The sequence below is a fragment of the Parasteatoda tepidariorum genome, chromosome 1 (assembly GCF_982258835.1).
Source record: "Parasteatoda tepidariorum strain Cologne lab strain chromosome 1, Ptep-v5.0, whole genome shotgun sequence".
NCBI classification, from domain to species: Eukaryota; Metazoa; Arthropoda; class Arachnida; order Araneae; family Theridiidae; genus Parasteatoda; species Parasteatoda tepidariorum.
The window spans coordinates 122,801,723-122,824,894 of NC_141755.1; the positions used below are offsets into that span (position 1 = coordinate 122,801,723).

Below are 23,172 nucleotides of genomic sequence, written 5' to 3' on the forward strand. Positions count from 1 at the left end.
TTGTTGTTTTTGCTCAGAAAAAGAAAATTTCAATTCTGTAGCGGAATTTTTGTGTCCTGCAGAGCGGCTCATACGATATTTTTTATCACTAAGTGTAGGAGTTAATAGTTCTCAAACAAATTATCGATCATACATTTTCTTCATTCCATCGTAATCCCTGTACACTTCTCTACAGTCCACTGTAATTTGATTTTTCTAAATCTTGTAGTTTTTGCTCTACAAAACAAAATACAGATAATAAAACGTAGATTGAAGTTGGCAATGGCGCATACGGCATTAATTTAACTCCGTTGGCTACGCCCTAACGATTTTTTAATTTGGAAAGAAACGCATGGTATGGTAACGTATTATTATTTCTCTACTCAAAGAATTAAGGAGTTTTCCTCCCTAAACATTGCCCGTTCATAAATTTTTCTGTATTAGTTCAAAATTAAATAAAAACTGAGTACATTAATTATTTTTTCCTTCTGAACTTTTTTGCTAATTTAAGAAATGAAATACGGTTAGAAGTTTCTGAGTTAACTCATAAATATTAAGACACTAAGAAATTTAAATGCATGAATTACAAAAGATCTAACTTTAAATGCATTTGTGTCCAGATGAGAGAAGAATTGAATTTTAATAATTTATGAAGATGCGAAATAAGAAGATTTAACAATTTAATTACCGTTAATTTTTCTTTTATAGTTTTCTTTTTATATTTTAGCTTTCTTCATTATTGCACGAACCACGAAATATAGTTAATTAAGTAAGTTACCGATTTATTATATCAATTGTTAAAATTATGGCAGGTTGAAACTGATTTCTCGCTTTATAATATTTTAATGTTAATTTTAATTTAAATAATGTTAATTTTAAAACACATGAATGAGAATGAATTTGATTTATTTGAATCATTTACAAGCTCTGGACTGTTCAGATGCAAGGAGTTTCAAAATCCAAAAAAGTGCAAAGAATTATGATGCTTTGTTTTACTTAAAAAGCATAAAAAGCGAGACTCTCTCCATTTTTAACAAGTTATATTACTTATCAAATAAGACCTTGATATTAAATCAAAAAATATTTTTCTTTAAAAATTAGAGTTTATTTATATATTTATTTTTCATTTACTTTTGTAATTTCCCACATCTGGTTGAAAGATTTTTGTTAGATACATTTTAGAAACAGAATTTTGATCTGTAAATGACTTTTATGGTGTATTGCTTTTCGTAATCTGCGAAATATGAGAATTTTGCGTTTTTCTGTTATATTTTTGCTTATTTATTTTTTTAGAAAAAAAAAAATAAACAGTTCAATGAAAAACTTATTACGAACAATTGAACATAATAGTGGTTTTATGAAAATGTTAAATAATAATAATCGTCAGCAATATAAGGAAAGAAATTAAAACTGAAATTGATGATAGGGGAGATCGATTCACAACATAAAAAAATAACAAAATATTGGAAAAGTCTGAAGTTCTCAAGAACTGACCCCCAACAGGGTGGGATGTGAGAAACGCATAACCGGATATCGTTAACTTCTCAAGTTACCATACACTAACAAAGAGAGGAAAGGGATCTTTTTTTGAAACAGCTACATTCCATCACCTAAGTACTCGTCCCCCTCAAAGCAAACTTTAACTTCTTAATTCTAAAATAAAGGTCTTTACTTCTTTTACTAACAAATATTTTAATATCATGAAGGGCACACAAATACACTTGCAAACTCCTTTTTATTTCTGAAATTTTATTGCATAAAATTGACCATTAAAATTCTTATGATTCTCTTTTTGATATTGACTTTACATTTAATACATGCAGTAAAAATTAAAAAAAAACGCTAGTTCTTACAACGTACAAAAGTGCTTGCATTACAAACTGCTAATTTTAGTGCAATCATTACTAATAATAATTCAAATTATTATAATTTTATCGAAAACTATTTAAAACAGCACTAAATCGATAATTAATTATTATGATGGGTCGCTCCTGGGAAAGCAACCCCCCTGTGCAAGGAAGAGACAGTGAGTAAACTTTGTTTTTGTTTTTACGAAAATAATTCGAAACAATATTTTCATTTATGGTTTGTTATAGTAGTGTAAAGATTAAAGTGTTAAAATTCTGAGTAGGGAACTTAAATCCTTTAATTTTCTATTAAGATATGTTTACTGGACTGTTCGAAATTGATTATATGGGGAAATTTATTTGAGCTAAGTCAAATAAAGAATGAATAAGTTAATACGGCAAAAAAATTACTCAGCGTAAATTTCTCAACGTTGAATTACAAGTTCTTCAAAATTAATATTCTACAAAAAATATGAATATCAAAACATTTTTTTTTCACAAAATAAAGAGTAAAAATTTAATTTAACTATGTCCTATTAGTTAAACTTCTTTATTCCTACTATAATTGCGAAATTTATTATATTTAACTGTAAGTAAACTAAGAATAAGTTACTAGATATCAGATATTATTGATATGAAATTTCATTGAAAGATTGGTTTGAACTGTTTTCTAAAAACAGAATTAATCCAAATAAAAAAGATTATTAAAATAAAAAATTAAAAAAGTATGTGTTATTAAGAGAAAAAAAAATATACTATACAATTACAATTTTGTTAATAAAATAATTAATGAAAGTTAAAGAATACTATAAGTTTAATAACATGAGAGAATTGTAAATGCACTTTTCCAATCACTGGATACCCATTGATCATTTTTTTTTTCTTGGATAGATTTTTTATAAGGTCGTCATAATTTACAAAAGGTGTCTAAATTAATTTTTATCCTTATGTCAGTCAATGGGCCAAATTGATATTTAATTCCAGCCAATATACGTTTCGTAGAACAATATAAAATTCTTTTCTTCCTTCAGTATTAATGTTTATATAATAATTGCTGCCAAAAAGGAGGATAATAGTTGTGTATAAGTTAACTATAAAAAGATTATAAAATGCTTTAAAGTAATTTAATGTAACACTATTAAAAATACGCTCTGGTGAAAATAAAAAGAAAAAACTCAGTCTGTAAAGCAATGAATTATAAGAATTTCAAAAATTATCTTCTTTATTTTTTATTATATCATTTCGAGATGCTTTTTGATTTTCGAGATGCTATCATGACTTTTTTCATGACTCTTAGAATTCTTTACTTAAGATAATAGTGTTGAAGTTTTCGATTAAATTGGTCTAATCGAAAAGTGCGAACGCATGAGAACCTAGAATAATGACATTAACACTGACCATTCCTAAAAATTTCTTTTTATATGAAGTTGGAAAAATAAACTGCATTGCTAAATTAACGTGAAACGAGCAGATATTAATAAATTTCCTTCTCTGTCAGAAAACTGAAAAGGTCCCTGACACCGCCACTGTTTTGGGGTTTACAACTTAACGTTACATTTTATCAAACACTGTTAGATTTAGAAACTTCACATTACGAAGATATGTAGGAGATTGAACGGAGATTACAATGGAATTAAAAAATAATTCTAAAATTAAGTCAAGATTATTTTTACTCTTAAACTTGTTAGAAAAATAACACGTGGGCCGCTCTATGGCTGCAAGAATTCAGTTGCAGAAGTTAAATTTGGTATGCTGAAAGAATCAAATTTAGTTTATAACCGTAGCATAGAGTCATTATTTCCTCTTAGAAACTCTTATTTGTTTGAAAGTTATTACAATTTAAAAGGTTCTTTTTAATTTTTTCTTTAACTGATAAATATTTATCGATTGTTGTGGAAAAATTTTTCATTTACGCGATTTTCATAATATCCCTCTTGACTTTATTAAAAATAATAAAAATAAAGAAAAAAAATATATAGAAAAAGATTAGGTGTTACCAAATATAAAACTTCGACATTTCATACCGACATTTGAAAATATATGTAGAATAAAGAGAAATAAGAATTGTTTCCTATATGATCTGTTAACAAGAAAAAATTACTTCTAATTTATTAATTCTTATTGTGTCGCGCATTCTGCCTTTCTAAATGTAATATTTTTAAGCACAGTTATTTATTATTCAAATCCAGCTATCCTTTTTATTTTGTTAAAATTAACAAGTTAATATAATGAATTTAAATAAAAGTATAATAATTTTATATTAAACAAATAATTTTTAATCGACTTTTCAGGAAAAAACAAACTTTTAAGAACATTCTTGAGAAAGGTTTGTACCCAATGCCTCTAGTTCTGAGAGAAAAAAAAACGATTTTGCGCGTGGGCATAAACTGCTTTTTCCATAGAACATCTTCAATGCGTAATAACTCTCGGCGAGACCGTTTTTCCTTATTTTTCATTTGTCAAAACTTAGTAATCCTTAAAATACAACTGCTGGCAATCCAATCGTAATTTGTATTTAAAAAAGTAGAAGAAAACGATTTGTACTTGATCTTCAATTATTTCAAACTTGATGAACGAGAATCAACTACAGGGATTATCGAGCGTAGCGAACAGGTGACGGTGCCTCCATGTAGAAAACAAGGATACATAAAAATAAATTGTGTCGAACAACTATTATCAGTAAGCGTATGATTAATATCTAAAATCGCCCCTAAAATGGGACTGTAGAAGCTGATCAATTGATAAAAATTTATCTGCTGCAGTCAAGGTATAAATTATCGTCACAATCTGAAAAACATTTAATATATTTAAATATTTGCATGTTTACGAACTATGATCTGTTTTTGATTTTTTTTTAAATTAACGTCAATCTTTAGCCGGATTTTAATAAATTAATTCTAAAAGAACTGCACTCTTTAAAAAGTAGGTATGAAAACTGGATTCGTTTTGTACTATGAAAATTGCCAAGTCGATTCGGCAGCATGAAATACTATTTCATTTTTCGCCAGTTTATGGTTAAAAGAGCTCCACTTAGTTCTAATTACATAATCATTCAATTTTGTCTAAATAGTTATGCCTTTTCTAAAATATTGATTTGCAAATTGACCGTAAATTTAAAACTATACCAACAGTTTAATTGGGCAAACAGATAAAATTTCGGTTCTCTTACCGTTATTTTCATATTTCAGCCATATTTCTGCTATTGTTTCCTAAGATTTAAAATACAGCACAATTTTAAAATTTGTTAACCCCAAAACCCCTTGTGAGAAAGGTTTTCTCAATAATTTTAACTGAAAATTATAAGAAAATAAACTTTTAAAGGTGCATTTAAAAAAAAAAATTTAAATCACTTATCAAAATTAATATCCCCCTTCCACCTGCCCCAAAAAAGATACTTATTAGAAATTTGACTAGTTGAGAATAATCCAAGCAAAGTAAATGTTTGTATAAGTAATCTGAATTTTACCTATAAGCACATAATTTTACCAATATAATTATTAGTTAAACAATGAATTAATTTTTTTCAAAATAGAATCTGAATAAAAGGACCTAGTTTCTAATGAAGGGTGTCTTATTTTTATAAAAAGATAAAAGAGTGTCCATTGATTGGGATCCGGGGGGGGGGGGGCAGGGCGGTTCGCCCTTCAAAAAACAGTTAAGCAGAACACTGTATTAAAATATACTGTTATTGAATTTCTTATAACTAAACGTTGCCATTTTAGAATGTTTTTCAATGGCCTTGAAAAATTATATTTAATGAAGATAAGATTTTGCCTTTTCCGATCAATGATACAAAGAATGTTGCACTTTTAGTTTACTGTATCTGAAAGAAAATTCTGAAGCTCTTTCAACTCTTTTGTATCTTTGAATTATTAGTTATGTTATGTTAAAATAAAAAATTTTATAATTACCTATTTATTATAATGTAATATTATATATTATAGAGTTATATTGTCTTCATTTCCAAATTATGTAGTTTCTAATAGTGTTCTAAGTGCTAAACCTTGTTTATTTCCATTTTATTTGTCCTTTTACATTGTTTGGTCAAATCAGTTAATGCTTTTCCTTACTATTATCACATTATGATTGCTTTAAACTAGAGGCCTTTCAAATATTATATAAGAATATTTTGGACAATTTTGAACACCTTATCAGCATAATTAAGTAAATTGCAAGCCTTTATCCATGTGTCAAGATGTTGCATCAGCCCCTGGTTTTCACTTTGATTTTTACTGTACTAATTTAATTTAAGGATAAAATTCTAATAAAAGATATTAATTTTATATAAATCAAATTTTATATCAAGTTCATATGAAATTTAAAACAATACTCCTCTTTCCTTTGCCATTTTTTTTTTTACTATAAAAATAGTTCTAGGTCAGTTAAATGAGAGTCTGATTTAAATTTTGGAAAAGACCCTTATCCTTATTTACCCCTCTCCTGTGATTGGATATCAAAATACAAGTAGGGTGTGGGAAAAGTGTAAAGGAAGTAATTAGCGAAACCATGTCTAATAATAGACCTGTTTTAACCATGCATAGCATGCACTAATTTTAAAATGTGTGGTTTTTGAAACTTTTTATTTTATTTGCTAACGTGTGAAAATTGAAGTTTTATTCCAATTCAGAAAATCTGATAATTTGTGATGTATTTAATCTATATAGCTATCAAATATGAAATGGTAAAAAAATTTGCACCAACATAATTTTTAAAAAGCCACAATGAGTAAATTCTTGAAGGTCAAAAAGGAATACATAATTTTTCCCTTTGGCTTTTTCTTGCTAGATTATTTTTCACTTTGATATTTAGTAAGCTAGAATTTTTAGCAAGCAATTTTCATTTCTGTACATAGCTTTATAGTTGCCGCTCGGTATGCTGCGTTTTTTCGAAGTTTAAATGTAGTCACTGCGTTAGCTTCATTTCACTTTTTTATCATTTTATATTCAGTTTTATACATTATTTTTTTTATCCCTCATAGGTAAATATTCCGTGAATAAAGAATTAAGCATAGTGTTTAATATGAAAGTGATTTACAAATGATGTGCCTCATTATGGTGATTTGTAAATAACTCATCAGAGTCTGCATTGAAATGCTTCCTGAATCATACTGAGTATTACATGCTATTAAGTGTTTTCCGAATCAAGCATCACGATTCTTATTCAAGTGATTTACGAATCACACACTGAGATTCGTGTTTGAAGGATTTAAAATTTGCCTATTGCAAATAGCATTAATGGGATTTAAAAATTACTGTTTGCAATTTTTATCAAAGTGATATATGAATCTCCTTTTGCATTTAATGATTACTAGATTATGCATCATTTTTTACATAAAAATCATTACCAAATAATGTGTTATGTTTTGCATTGAAGTAATCAAAGAATCATGTGACAAAGTTTGCATTTTGGTGATTTATTAATCATTCATTGCTATTTATGACTTGTTACTTTGTGCATTTTTCAAACTTTATTATTTGCTATTCATATATACTTCAATTTACTGAACATACGTTGCATTTCAATTTGCAAGTCATATCTTGTACATAATTTACGTCATCTTTAAGACTTGCTTCATGTTTCATGTCATTATATCTATGGGCAACATATTGCACTTTATATAAACACGTTTTAGAAAACTAGTCATAGTGAATTATAATAAAAAAATTTGCAATTTATGATTTATTTTAAGGAAACTATAGTTTTGTAGATCTTAAGTTTGTTATCTGTCAAAATATTGTACTACAAAGGATTTTATTGTGCCCAAAATACTTTACTGATATTCTGAGGTGTTGTGTTTTTAAAATTGAAACAGATATGCTAAATATTAGTTTTCAAATTCTTATATGCTTCATAAATTTTTAATGAAAAGTCTTACCAGTTCTAGTCTTTAAAAGTTTGCATGTATGCTAATGTCAATTCGAGGTTTTTAGTTAATTAAACCCCAATGCAACTGTTAATTCATTTGCATTGATAGATATGAGCAACACATATTTAAAAATTGCCAGAACTATTAAACAATGTAAAATTGATACAATTAATTTATACTCCAATGTTATAAAATCTAGTGGACATGTATTTTAGCATACTAACTGTTATTGAGTAGGCCCTTCAAAGTGATTGAAAAATCCTAAAATCATTGTTATTATTTTTTTTACTTTATTTATTTATTAATTTTGAAAATTGAGTGGGATTGAATTTGAGAGGGGTAAATTTTGAAATTGAGATTTTAAGTGAATTCTGTAATGAAACATTCATTATTTAAGCGAGAGAGTTAAGCTAGTTTTTTTTCATAACCTCATTTCTATTGAATATCTGCATAAAAATAAGTGATAAAAAGCATGTTTTCTTATATATTTAATTTATTATTTTAATTTGTATTAATTATTTTTGAAATTGCACATTTTTGTAATAGTTTAGATATTCTTAAAAATTTAATCTACTGGTTTTGTTTCTTTAATCAATTCGAATCAAACATGTGTATTTGGTGTTTTGTAACATTTAAGAAATTGGTTTTTTGGCATTTGTGTCAGTCATGTTCTCTTTCTTTTGTTTCATGTCTTATTTTTAATTAAATATTTTTTTACTTTCAGATCTCTAATCCAAGGGCTGCTAATGATGAAAAAATCTCACTGGCCACATTGATGTCTTCTTTGTTGAATTTGGATATAATATAAAGATTGGAGGATAAGCGATTCTTCCTTTTCCAGAGGTAAGCTGGAAAATAAATGGAATTAATACTAAATGTTTACTTTTGCTGAATGTTACTTTTTTTATTAATGTGTTTATCATAATTAGAATTTTCTCGGTTTCTGTAAACATATTAAATATTAACAGTAACTGCTAAATGTATTGAATTGAATTGATTCATTTAGTTAAGTTGGAACTTGTTACTTTAACTTGAATTCACTTATAATTGAGACTGATCGTTCATTCATAAATCTTTTTTAGCTTCATAATTTCTTAAATCCATAATTGATTGCTGAATTTGAACATAATGGATAAATTATTCAGATTTTTTTATGTTTTTTGACTTGGCATCTTAGTATAACTTCCAAAATGTTTTTTTTTTTTTCTTCTTTATACATTTTGTTTCAATTATCTGTATTATTTTAAACTTTATACTTCATTGAGAATTCAGCTATGCTTATTTTCAAGTCAGATCAAAAATATAAAGGAAATAATTCAAAAATGACTTTACAACTATGGCACACAAAAATGTCGAATATAAAAGTTATATCAATTATACAAGGAAATAGCCCCAAGGGTAAAATTTTCCCTATTAAAGTTTCAGTTCATTTACTTTTAAATTAACAAAACCTTTGTAGCTTACCTGCATTTGTGATGTAGCGTTTAGACTTTCCCTTTTTGCTGAAATGTTTGGGTTTTGATAGAATATTTATTATCTCTAACTTTTTTTTCTAAAAATGTTTGCAGCTATTTAATGTTTTATTAAATTCATAAATTATTTTAAAAACAAAAAAATATCAGTAGCTATTGGTGATCGAAATGGGTTGCAGGTGGCGTAGAGCAGAACTCACTACCTATGGCAACACTTTGCATGCTTTCCCCATTAGCGTGTGGAGAATCATACAGTAAGAAAGTACGTTAGTTTCTCTCTTGATTTGTAAATAGATTAAAGTCTTTTAAGTTGGAAAACTATGTGGAACTGAAAATTACATTAAACATAGTTCTAAAAAAAGGCATCATGGAAATTTTCAAAAATATTTTTATTAAATAAAAAGAAAAAATATTAAGTAATGGGAAAATATCGTAGTACATTCCTATACAACTGAAAAGAAGAGGAGAGGGAAAAGAGAAGGGCCAAAGGCATGAAAGCGGTCTCTCCCCAGATGACTTATTCGCGTGTTGTGATATCTTGAAACTTGTGATTTAAAATTTAAGTTTTTAAAAAAATTTTCTTTCAAAATTCAGTAAAAAAATGCTTAAACTATTTTATAACCACAATATTTTAAAATTCACATTAAAATTTTATAATAAGTTGAAGAATAATCCATGTATTAATGAAGAATAACCCATGAAGAATAATCCACAATTAAAAAATAAATATGAAACATCTATTAATTTTTTATTTTAAAATTTAATTTTTTGAAAAGAATTAATTTTGATTAAAAAAATTATAATTTATAAATGAAATAAGACTTATTAAATAGTTATTAATCTTTTTAGCTGAGGAAATTTGAATTGAACTCTGAATCTCTCTGGTAGAAGGTGAACAACTTAACGGTCACACCACAGTGTAAAAGTAATGAAGTTATATATCTTGAAATTGAAATAAAATCAATTATAAATGATTAAATAAAAATAAAGAAAATTATAAAAATAACTTATTTTAATGAAAAAATTTCAGCACTTTTTCAAAATCGCATCAGGCAATACATACCATCTCTTTTCTCACAAATTGTGATGTCATTTTCGACCAATAGCATGTCCCAGCTATTCTGAAATTTAATCGCTTGTTTAATTTGATCCCTATCTTAGCTACATGTTCTTTAATTTAAGCTTAACTTTGTTTTAATTGGAGTTTTCAAGATGTGTTCTGTCCTTGCTAGAAACAAACTTTTTTGCTTGCATTGATTACTAAACAATAATATTTTGGTGTAAGCTTACTCTTTTAGGGTGATACCAAAAATCCCAATTGAAATTGCAAGCAATCCCTAAAATATTTAACCCTCTTTGAATAGAATTAGATTAATCAGTATTTCATATATTGATTATGTGTCTAAAATATTACTTGCAAACTCAAACTATGATTTTTTGTTTTTCTTAAAAAGATATTCTAAAGATATTCTAGGAACCATCACATAGTTTTTTGCAAATTCAAGATGTGTTTTTATTATTAGATGTTGTTATTATTATTTTTTTTTTGTAATTATTTAAATATTTTTAGACTAGGCTGTTTTATTTTTTATGTATTTTTTTGTGTGTGTATATATATATATTAATACATTGGATTAATAATTCAATACTGCTGTTTGCATTACTTTTTTTTATTTTCTTTTATTATTTAGAATTTTTTTAAAAAATTTCTGACAGTTTGAGTAGATAAAAGCTTTTAATTTTATTTTGAAAATTAATTTATTCTTTAGATGTTGCTGAAAGTTTTTATTTTATATTGTAAGTAAACTTATTTATTTAAATCTTGTTCACTTCCATTATTTTGGCAATAATTTGTTAATAATAAATATTTCAATCAAATGGAATATTTTTTCCAATTTGTTTCTAAAATAATTTAACAAGAGTCAACTTAGAAAATGGAATTGCTGATGTGTGTTTTGAAGAGTTTTATTTATCCTTTAGTTTTGAAATAGTCATTAATTTAATATTTCTTCATTTGCTTTTTTGTAATTTAAAAGTTAATATATTCTTTTTAATATGATTTTTAAAAAATTACATAGTATTTGGATGATTATAGAACCGTAGTTTTGGGTGTAAATAATTTTTACCAGATTCTTTATATAAGAACTTTACTGGATTGATTTCTAATAATGTTTTAAGATTTGCTATTCCTTTTTCTATTCACTAAGAATGTTCTTTTTTTTATTGACAACACTCCAATATTTGAAAATTTATATGTATTTTCTCTATACAGCTTTAAAGTTACACATTTTTCAAAAGTTTCTCATTTTCTATATTTGCAATAAATTTTAGTTAAATTTTAATTAACCGGTAGATTTTTAAACTCTTATTGAAAGAAATGTAAATCTGTGATTAATTAAAGTAATTGTGTTAAATTTTAAATGTAACACATTTGAAATTGTATTTTTTTCTCTTAATACTTTTAAGAGAGGGGTGTTGACACTGCAAACAAAAAGCTCAATGATATTTTTTAATTGTGTTACATTTGTTTGAATATTTAATTATTTAATATCATGTTTTATTTCCCTGTAAAATTTTTCATTAACCTTGTAAACTTGCAGTGAATCATGCTATTAAATGATATAACTAAGTAAAATACCAAACATAAAACAATGATACCGAACAAATATACATATTACAAATTGTATAAGTTTCATTGGGAGTACACAATTGTATACATTTGCATTAAAACATCTTTAATGCAGAAAACATTACATAAAAACATATGTTAGAAATAATGTGAAATATTCAAATCTGCTTAAATATGAATGCTTTATTGTAGCTTTGAAGCTTGTGCATTATTTTCATTATTTTAATTTATTTTGATTTCTTTAAATCTTTTATACTTATCAATATTTTTATCATAATATTAATTACTTGTAGGACTCATCTTCACTGTGTTGCTTCTTGCAATAATTCAACTGCTGGAAAACCTTGATCAACTTGAGTAATCATGAAAGAACCTGGGAGAGAATGAAAAATGCATTGAATACCTCTGTAGTAAGTTCTAAATAGTATGAAATCTGTAAATGTCTGTATCACATATACACTTTAAAAATCAATTGTTCCACAGATAACCTAGGTGATGTGCAGATTAACTTAAGCAACCTCCTTATTAAGTACGCTTCAATAATTTTTTTTAAAATTCATTCAATTACTTTCGTAAAATTGTATTTTATGATTGCATACAAAAGCTTTATATAGTATATTCCATGTAGTGTGCCATTTGTTGCTGAACTTTATTCAGTCCAGTATATGCTCCATTTAATATCATGCACAAGATTCTCTGTAATCTGGTACAAAACAATTTTTACAAATGACTATAAGGAATTCTTCATTAAAGCACATGCTCACAATTTTGTGCTGGGTTCTCTCTTTACATCTCATTACACCCAAATGTCTTATATGAAAAAGTTATTCTCAGACAATTAGGAATTCATCTCATAATGAACTTAATGTTGATAATAGATTGAAGTTTACAAATCAATGACTAGCTATTGTTGTCTTCTTTTACTTTTTATCGCTGTTTTCTCTTCGATGTGGCGATGAGTCAAGTTAAGAATAATTTCAACAATAAAACAATAAATTTAATTAAGAAATAAAAGAAAACAAACTACTTCAGCAGCCGAGGACATTGCTGCTTCCTAATCATTTCATATTAAAAATCTCTCTCTTAAGTTTGTAAACAGACACAGTAGTTGTGGCGCTGTGCCACCTGCTGGACAACTCACTATTAAGGGGAAATGTTAACATTCGAGCATCCTGATGATACAATTGCCCTCAATTGACGCTTACTTAAAAAAAGATACATACATCAATTATTGCATAATAGATATAGACAATTAACATTTTTTTTTATACTTAATGCACATTTATTTATTTTTTTTTTTGAAATATGAATGAATAAAAATTTTTAAAGTTCTATTACAGTTCTTTTTTTTGTCTTGCTTAATAGTTTTTTTTTTTTTTTTTTTTTTTTTTTTTTTTTTTTTTTCTTCCAAAATGAAATGTCTTTTAAATGTTGAATACTAAAGTTGTTTTCTTAGAAGTAAATAAAAAAAACAAAAGTTCATATTACCGATTTCCAATTTATAATAGAATGTTATGTTATTTTAGAAGAAATAATGTTATTTTAGCATGGAAAAGTTAAAGAATAGAATTGAGTTAAAGGACCCTTTACCTATACCTTCGATTTCTGACATCTATGAATTTGATAATGCTAGGATTGAAACATGGTTTTCTTGAACATTATAAAGCATCAATACAAACAAGATTTAAACCCTTCTACTAAGATTTTTTCAAATTTATTTATTTTGTTTTTAATAGAATTTTTTTAAAGAAAAATTTCTATCATTTTGAATCCTGTTACTTAGTTTTCATTATTTTATAAACATACTAACTATTTTTTCAATACGTCAATATGACATTTTTATGAAATTGTAATGTAATACATTTAAATAAATGTGTTTAACAAAGCTAAATTACAGGGATACTTTAAATCTTATATTTAAGCAGCATAAATATTGAATTATTTTTTTATTCTACTGCCTTAATATCATTTTGAATATTTATTTATTAATTGTGATTGTAATTATTAATAAGCTTGCTAGTGCTTAAATCTTTATTTAAAAAATTGTGATTAAAGCTAAAGAATTAAAATATAATTTGTCTCCTAAAATCTTAAGAAATATTCTCTCAGTACCTGAAAAATGGACAATATCGAATCCTAATTTCAAACTCTGCATAATTTCTTTCAACATAGTACAATTTTGATATCTTAAATTTCTTGGTACAAAAACGCATTGAAATGCCTTAACCCCGTAACTTGTGCGCTCGAGTTAATTCAAGCACACTAAACAGGCCTAACTGTGCACATTTGAGATAATTCAAGCGCCGTTATATTTTATGCTGCTAAATTTTTGGCACTCAAATATAATCGAGAGTTGAAAATAACAATGTAAAAGCTAAGAAAAAAAAGGTTTTATTGATATTTATTATTTACATAGGATTGTAAGCTATAACACTTATTTATTCAAGAATAAAATATAGCCTTTTTACATGGAACAAAAGCACAGTATATCGAAATTGTCCACCAAAAGAAAAGTTGACAATGTTCTAAAGAGTTTTTTTACATAAAAAAAAAGAATTTTTTTTTTTTTCAAAAAATTTGTGTTCTAAGGGATTAATTTCAAATAAAATTAGTTAAATTTAGTATAGTTACTAATATTAGTAATTTAACCTAATAATGCCTCTAAAATCAAAATAATTTCCCTTTCTTATTATGCATCCTACAAAATGTATATCATACATACTTATAAAAAAAAAATTTAATTCATGAAAACCATTTTTTCAATTATAATTTGCATCATCACATTCTTGTAAGTAATTGTTCAGTTTGTCTTATATAGTTTGCTGTAGAAAACACGAGATTGAAATATAAATTTATGAATACTCTGAATCTATTTTAGGTCCCCCCCCCCAATATTCTGCCTAGGTTTCAGCCACTATTAAAGTATTTATATTCTGCTTAGGTTTCAGCCACTATTAAAATATTTGTTTCTATTAACTACCATTAACATAATTACTTCTATTTACTATAAGTTAGACCATGAATTAATTTTATAAGAAATTGAATATTCTAATGTTTTGATATTTAACAATAAATCATTTTATTAAAAAATGAGCAAATTTTAAGTTAGTGAATTTGTATGTTTTTAAATAAATTCCTCTCAAAAATATTGTTTGCATATATGCGTTATATAACGCTTAAAAATTAAATGGTTTATTTTTATCTGATACAAACTTGAATTATTCTTATACTTTCATTATAGAGTTGTACATATTTGATCTCAAACGTTTTAAGAATCGTCCTATGTTCCATTAATAAAGTGTGTTGAAATATATCAGCTACTGCTATGTACTTTCTGTTTTTAAGTAATTTGGAAAATAAAAAGAGTATATTTTATTATTCTTTTTTGAAAACCTTTAATACATTTAAATAGACCAAATTATATGTTTCTTAGTTTACCGTAGGTCTATTTTAAAATTAGCCTTTCATATGTTTGCTGTTCCAGAATGTGTCGTTTTTTTTTCTTTTTTAATTTGTCGTTGGCCCACTACAAAACCTCTATTGCAGGGGTCCCCAACCTTTTTATACCAAAGAGCAAATACCAGAATATTGGTCGAATGGCGGGCACCATTTATTTTTTCAAGATAAATTTATAGTTGATAGACATAGGTAATAATCCAAACTACTTATAATGCACAAAAATTTAATTTCAAAAATTAATTTGACACAGGAATATAATTAGTATTAGTATCTCTTGGTTCTAAAAATATTAGATTTTTGGCTACAAGGCAATTTTTTATTTCTTCAACTAAATGTAAAAATCTATCAAGTACTTTGCCTTTACTGAGATAGTGTACTTATGTATTCGCATAGCATAAAATTTGCATGGCATTTTATGGTTCGGCACAAGCAGTGGGCGCACCTAGACCGATCGACGGGCGCCATGGTGCCCGCGGGCATAGGGTTGGGGACCCCTGCTGTATCACATATTCTGTTTCCCTATGTTTCAATTTATTTTTTCGGGGATGCCCTCTCTGGCCCAAAAGATGACCCATTGTACTACTCAAGACAGTCCCCCCCCCCTAAGAACACACCTGTTGTTAATGATGTTCAGGCGCAGAGAGGGAGGAAGAACTTCGAGAAAGCTTAGGGGTTACACAATGAGATTGGCATTGGCGTATTTTAATACCTTTGAATCCTGCTACAATTCTTGAAGTCTAGAAACTCGCCAATTCTCTCATCTCTCAAAAGAAGTTGCATACTAGTATATGAGAAGCATTTTAAATGAAGCTATGCACTAGGTATTGTTCATGTTATTACTGAAATCAACTTATTATGGACTTCGTTTTAAAGGAATGTATATCAGTAATTCAGTATTTTTTTGTGTTCTGAAAGTATTAATACAAAAAAGTCACTAAAGTTTAATTGAAATAGAAAAAATGTGAAAGAAGTCAAGAATGTTTTTTTTTTTCTGAGGTGGTAGCATATACACACATATTTATTTGCGAGAATAAAATTTTTATCAATCTGATTTTTTTAAACATTCGTTAACTACAAATAAAATAGTAAAGAAAAATTAAAATAAATATAAAAAAATTGCTTATTTAAAAAAATACGTAATAAGGCTTATGCCTTATATATATATATATATATATATATATATATATATATATATATATATATATATATATATATATATATATATATATATATATATATATATATATATATATATTAAATAAAAATAAGAATGAATCTAATTTACTCAAAGTAGAAAAACACGTCCACAGAAAATTTTAAATTCATATTAATTTTTATAAGTTATACTGTCTAGTTTCTGTACGTTTCTTGCGATAAATGGTAACTAACGTAATGCTTAATGATTTAGTTCTCGATTAAATGAAAAATAAATAAATACTGACATCATGAAATATTTTTTTTTTTTAAATTTACTTTCCGTAGGACTGTTTATTTTCTTGCGGAAATTTAAAATATAATTTTTAAATTATTTATTAGTAAATTAGTTCAAAGTACTTGGTGCGTATCTTTCCTAATAAATTACTTGGTAAATATTTTCCTTACTGAACATTAAAAAAAAGTTTTCTTATGATGAGTATTTATGAATTTTCTTTTTAAATTATTTTCAACTATATTTCGAAAGAAAAATAAATAAATACTGATATCATGAAATATTTTTGTTTTTTTAATTTACTTTCCGGAGGAATGGATTATTAGTAAAGTTAAAAAAAAAAAAGAAGACGAGACTGTTTATTTTCTTGCGGAAATTTAAAATATAATTTTTAAATTACTTATTTATTAGTAAATTAGTTCAAAGTACTTGGTGCGTATCTTTCCTAATAAATTACTTGGTAAATATTTTCCATACTGAACATTAAAAAAAAGTTTTCTTAAGATGAGTATTTATGAATTTTCTTTTTAAATTATTTTCAACTGTATTTTGAAAGAAAAATAAATAAATACTGATATCATGAAATAATTTATTTTTTTTTAATTGACTTTCCGGAGTAGCTCTAGTGCGACGTAAATTAAATACAACAACAACAACCAGTATTAAGCCCTTGATAAATTAAAGCTCGTGCATAAATGTTAAAGCCGCATAAGAATTTTGTGCGTCTCAATTTAGTTTCTTTTAAAAATAGTTTAATGGCATAAACCTTCATAACTGTTGAACTCCGAGATCTAGAATCAGTCTGAAGGTGCGACGAAATAAAAATTGTAAGGCCTGATTAATATGTGTCGAAGGTTTATGGTATGGCAATTATAAGATGAGCTCTCTTTCCAAGTCTTTCTTCGTACGTCTCTATTGAATTTCTTTTAAAAATAGTTTAATGGCATAAACCTTAATAACTATAGAACTTCAAGATCTAGAATTAGTCTAAAGTTGAGACGAAATAAAATAGTTCTGTTTGACACATTCATTTTAGAGCAAATTGATAAATTTTCACTTACTTCTAAAATTGAAATTGATTTCTTGTAATCAATTTATAAAAAAATAAGACTTAAAATAATAAAGAAAAATCTATTCGGCAAATTCGGCTATTTATTAAAACTCGGCTATTCAGCTACAGGAATTCGGCTATTTATTAAAACTTAATACTATACTACTTTAGAGAAACTTCCAAATATGTTACTGTACTAATATTTTATTGAGTTGTCTCAGATAAACTAATTTTGTTAATAAAGTAATGATTTTTCGATAAATTAGATTCAGTATCATTCGAAAAACTAAAGTTTTAATTCCTGCTTTTGTTAAATGTATCATAACTTTTTTTAAAATTACCGTTACATTCTTGTAAACATCTTTTATTATAAATTGCTGTGGATATTATATCGAATATAGAATTTTTAAAGTGCCAAAAAATAAAAATTTATCGAATTTTACAATTTTTTTCTCTCCTCAAGGCTGTTTAGTGTATATAGTATATATTTATTGAATAGTATATAGGTTATATCCAGCATAATATAAATAAATTCCCCTACACGAAGAATTGTCTATCGGAAATCGTGGTTAGTAGCATTGAATTGAATATAAACTTAAGTTTTCTTATATCATAGGTAATACCTCAATCCAATCAAAAGAATTTTTCACTCTTTCAAGATCGAGTACAATTGGTCCTCTTACAGCTATGTAAATGTAGAACATACACTGTCCTAATTTGAGGATTATTTTGTAGATGTTTTTTGCTATAGCTTAAAAATATTGGATGAAATGAAATAAAAGTTTTGAAGAAATTTTTAATTAATTACAAGATAATTTTAAAATTGAACAGAAAGTAAATCGTTTAAAATTGCGCAAGATATGAGCGTATGAAGAATTTTTTTCAAAATTTTGTCGGGAATTGTATTTAGCAACTCGTGGGAAAAAAAGATTTGAATATCTTCAAAAAATTATACTGCAAAATTAGGAAAAAATATTTGTTTCAGCGCAGGTGGGAAAGAACTACTTTAAAAATGTATTTTAAAGGATTTTTTTTTCTTGGTCTAATTTCAACATGCTTGTTAATGAAAAATTGCTCCCAAAACTTTTATTTTATTGAGTATTTTTCCTGTTTTAGGAAAAAATCGTATGGCAATTAAAAGTTTTTATTTATTTATTCTATAAAAATTTCCATATTTTCATAGTATAAGCTTAAGAAATTTTATGTACTTCTTACAAATAATAACAAAGTGTCCTTTGAGTTAATAAATTTACTGTTACATTTTCTGAAATAAGATGCTATAATGCTTGTTTTCGCTCGCCGGCCTCTTAGACCACCTCTGAAGTTTTTAAAATTTATTACACTCTTGAAATTCATAAAATAATCTTCTAGGTATTTTGTGAGAAATTCCAAAAAAAAAAGGTGAAAAACTGATAGTGTCTTATCTATTATTGCACGGTAGTGTGTATTTAAATTTCCTTAGTTTTATTTCATAGCTGATTTATTTGTTATGAAATGTTAGTGCCTTGATGAACACAACTGTTCTATCTATATTTCAGAAACATTCAAAATAATTTTTTTTCATAAACTCCACTCTTCGCTAGTTTTGAAATTTTTGACAAAAGGTAAATATTTGAGAAGCTGATTAAGATTCATAAAAGATTATCCTGATTCATCACAGCAGAATTAAATAATTAATATACAATTTTATTATTTCAAGTGAAAAATGGTATGGAACTAAAGCGAACACCTTTAAAATATGTTAAAAAGGAATGGCTTTTAAATATTTTCATGCTACATTTACTGTAATTAATAGATTGGGTCAATCTTTAATAATTTTCTTTTTTAAAATGTTACTTCAAGACTACCTATGTGTAATTTTTCTACCTAGTCAAGAATTCTAAAAAAAAAAAAATTGATCTCGCAATTATGGGACAACCTATTTAGAATAAAATTGCTAATAAATTAATATTAAAAAATTAGTGACAAAAAGAATGCTGTTTCTCGTCCTGTTTAGTTCCTAGCACGTGGCTGCATTAAATCACACTAATTTACTAATATTGCTGTAAATAATCAATAAATAAATTTTAATAATAAACACACTCTAAAAAAATGTCTTAAGAAATTTCATATTTAATTTACTTTATGTTTCATAAAATACTATGAGCAAAGGGGATTAAAAAATATTACGAAATAACTCTACAATACTGATATTTTGATTACAATAAATAAATTTTTAAAAATAACCTCGCGGAAAAAAAGCAGTCTTTAAAAATTTTGAATTTTATTCTTGTTTTGTGAAATCATAAAATTTTGTAAATAATAAATATTAACGAAAACAATAAATAAGTTTTTAAACGAATTACAATAAATAAATTTTTAAAAATAACCTCGCGCAAAAGAATGCAGTCTTTAAAAATTCTGAATTTTATTCTTGTTTTGTAAAATCATAAAATTTTGTAATTAATAAATATTATCTAAATGGCGCCAATCAGAGATAAACGCATCATGACTATCAACCCCTATGGAAAGAAAGATAATGTCAAGTGCGATGGATTAGCATCAACTCCGAACCTGTGATTATAAAGGGAGGGGGGGAAACTTTGAGCGAGGCACACCTGTGACTTTGGGGCAGAAAGGATTCTCCCACTTTTTCTCTGGTGCAGTCTATTATTTTAAAGTCAAGATAATCGTTCATATTATTTTATATATAATATTAAGAAAATGCTCCAATATAAAATTACAATAACTGTTATTTTACTCGTAAAATAAGTTTATTTTGCGAAAAGATCAACCTTTAAAAGAAAAGAATGTAGTACAATCGTGGGAGTTTGTAAGCAGAGCCACCAAGTTTTTGTTTGAACATTGACTGACCCTAAATTTTTATTAGAAAAACTTTTTGTTAGACTTTAAATATCGGTATTCAAACACTAACTTAAGTGGATAGTTTTTATTCTGTAGGGATTTATGTCAGATATTATAAAACCATTTGAATGATAGGTTATTTTTATTTTTCATATTCATGTATGTTACATATGTTTATTATTTTAATTAAAGTACATCAAAATCAGGGGAGTTTCTATATAAACAGGGTGGCCACCCACCTGGAAAACCTTGAAAACCTGGAATTATCAGGGAATTTCTTTATACTGGATAAAACCTGGAAAAATCAGGGAATTTTAAAGAAAAACTGGAAATTTTTTCTTTGATTAATTTTTTCAATTTCACTAATTTAAATTATTTACTAATTTTCTTAATTTAAATTATTTCATCCATTATACCCACTTTTTTTATATTTAAATGTAAACAGTTTTATCATCAACTTAGCGATACTTTGCTTACATCAAAATTTGTTAAACTAGAATGCCAAATAAAATTCTCCAGCGGTTGCTAAACGAATGTGGAAACCTTTGACAGCTACGGGACTGTGCAATGTAGGAAAGATTCTGGTGGAGGTGGAAGAAGGGATTAGGATATTAGTTTCTGTTTTTAAATTCTGCCCTTGAGCTGAATCCATTTATGACTCAAGTTTGTTCCGATGCTTTGGTGGTAATTTTTTTTTATTTTGACAAAATGTCTTTGTATTCTCAACTTTATAAAATTCTCCAAAAATTAGCTGGTTATAATTGAATAACAATAGATTTTATATGCACTCTTTTTCTGAAAGCTTTTCTACTCCCATTCAAAGAAATCTGCGAATTATTTTTTCTCAGCAAACCAACCAATCACACACATTTTTTTTACAATCGCTAACAGCAATGTTTGTCGACCAATTGTTGCATTAATCCTAATTTTTTTCTATTTCATTTTAACCTTTAATAGTATATTTGAATTTTAAATAAAAGATTTTTTTAAGAACTAACTATATATTAATATTTAATTTTACTCTTATGTTGGTCAATGTATGATTTTTGATTCAAAATTTCGTACCAAAACATTAAAAAAAAAAAAAAAATCTTGCCAAACTATCAAAATAAATTATGTTTTTCAAGATGATATGTTTAAAAAATAACATTTTGAATAAAATGTTTTGTAATATAGACACTTTTCTTGTACACATCCTACACTTAATAAGAAAAAAGAAACAAAAACCTGGAAATTTTAAGATTTTTATCTGGAAAACCTGGAAAAATCAGGGAAATTTGAAATCTGATTTGTATGGCCACTCTGATAAAGCAATATCTTAATACAGTATATATGCATGGTGCTAAGTAAAGTTCAAGTCCCTGTGCACTCTTTTAACTTTTGTTTTTAAACAACTATACAGCTATTTAAAGGTGTCTGCAGCTGTTAGAGTGTCTATGTATTGTGAAATATCTATGTACTACATGATCATATTACTTTTAATGCCAACTGGAGATTTGCTTTCCTATCTTGACAGCAGTACAAGACGTGGGAAAAAGTAATGATGATGATAATAATTTTGAAAAATTTGTGCATTTGAAAGAACGCAAAAGAAAAGCTCTTTGAGTACTTAAAATTATCATAGTACTGTAAAGATTGCTAAAAAAATGCAGTAAAAACCAAACAACAACGAAAAATGTTTTATTAGAAAGAAACGTTATCTTAGTCATAAAAAGTTGAATAACGTTAAGCTGGAAGGTGTGGATGGAATTTAAACATTATCTAACACATTAAGTATGGCTTAATAATTTTTTATGCCTTATAGAATTAAATCAAAACCGAAATAAATGGGATAAAAAATTTTATAGTTTTAAGAGTTATCATATATAAAAGGTATAGATAATGAGTTAAACCTATTTGGACATTAAAACCCTTATAACTTCCAAACTATGAAGCATTCCGAATTGAACTAGATATTTGATAGCAATGCCTCATGTATATTAATTTTTTTTATTTAAAGGGTAATTTAAAAGTTTTTACAGGTAAAACTTCTAGTTTTGTATTTTTGGCTTTTTTTTTAAAATCACATTCAGAATAAAATAATATATGCGGATAATAATATTTCACGTGTTTAAATAGCAATTTTAAACACACAAATAGGTAAAATTGTATTTTTTATTCTAAATTTTAAAATTTTTATTTTGGATAGTGTCTTTTTTGATTTTCAAAATCACTTCTCTAGACTGCGATAAAAAGTGTAAATCAAAACATAAAGCCTCTAAAACTCTTGTCTTCTGCTAAACACATTTTGGACTGTCTGGGTTTCTTTTGCAAAAATGTTTCTTTCTTCTTTTTTATTTCATCATGAACTTTTTGAATATCTTCAAATTTTGGTCTTACTCTAACAACTTGGTTTGGATTTAGAGCAACTATTTTAATTATTTTCTTTTGATCGTGTTCAATTTAAACTAAATGTAACGTACGAGACAATACCTAACTTGCTCAGGCAGCAATGTCAGATGCTTAAATATTTATAAGTCTAAATTTGCATTGTTTTTTCATTAAACCACATTAACTTTTAGTTCTATTGATTGGGATTTGATTTCTATTTTTCGAT

The 23,172-nt window shown here is 26.2% G+C and overlaps 1 protein-coding gene across 31 annotated transcripts in view; it reads left to right on the forward strand.

The window, feature by feature from the left end:
* Positions 1-23,172, forward strand: part of LOC147816857 (integrator complex subunit 11-like) — a 61,383-nt gene that overhangs the window by 30,256 nt on the left and 7,955 nt on the right. For 14 of the 31 annotated variants that reach the window (XM_087161877.1, XM_087162510.1, XM_087161775.1 and 11 more), the window contains 3 exons: positions 8,417-8,535; positions 10,014-10,089; positions 12,087-12,203. Coding sequence is in view for 6 of the 31 variants with exons in the window: in XM_087162534.1 (XP_087018660.1) it covers positions 8,417-8,500 (84 nt within the window). In the remaining 25 variants the exon portion in view is untranslated. Of the gene's footprint in view, positions 1-8,416; positions 8,536-9,343; positions 9,427-10,013; positions 10,090-10,933; positions 10,962-12,086; positions 12,323-23,172 lie in introns of all 31 variants that reach the window. The other 17 variants (XM_087161734.1, XM_087162332.1, XM_087162530.1 and 14 more) reach the window with 9 other exon arrangements.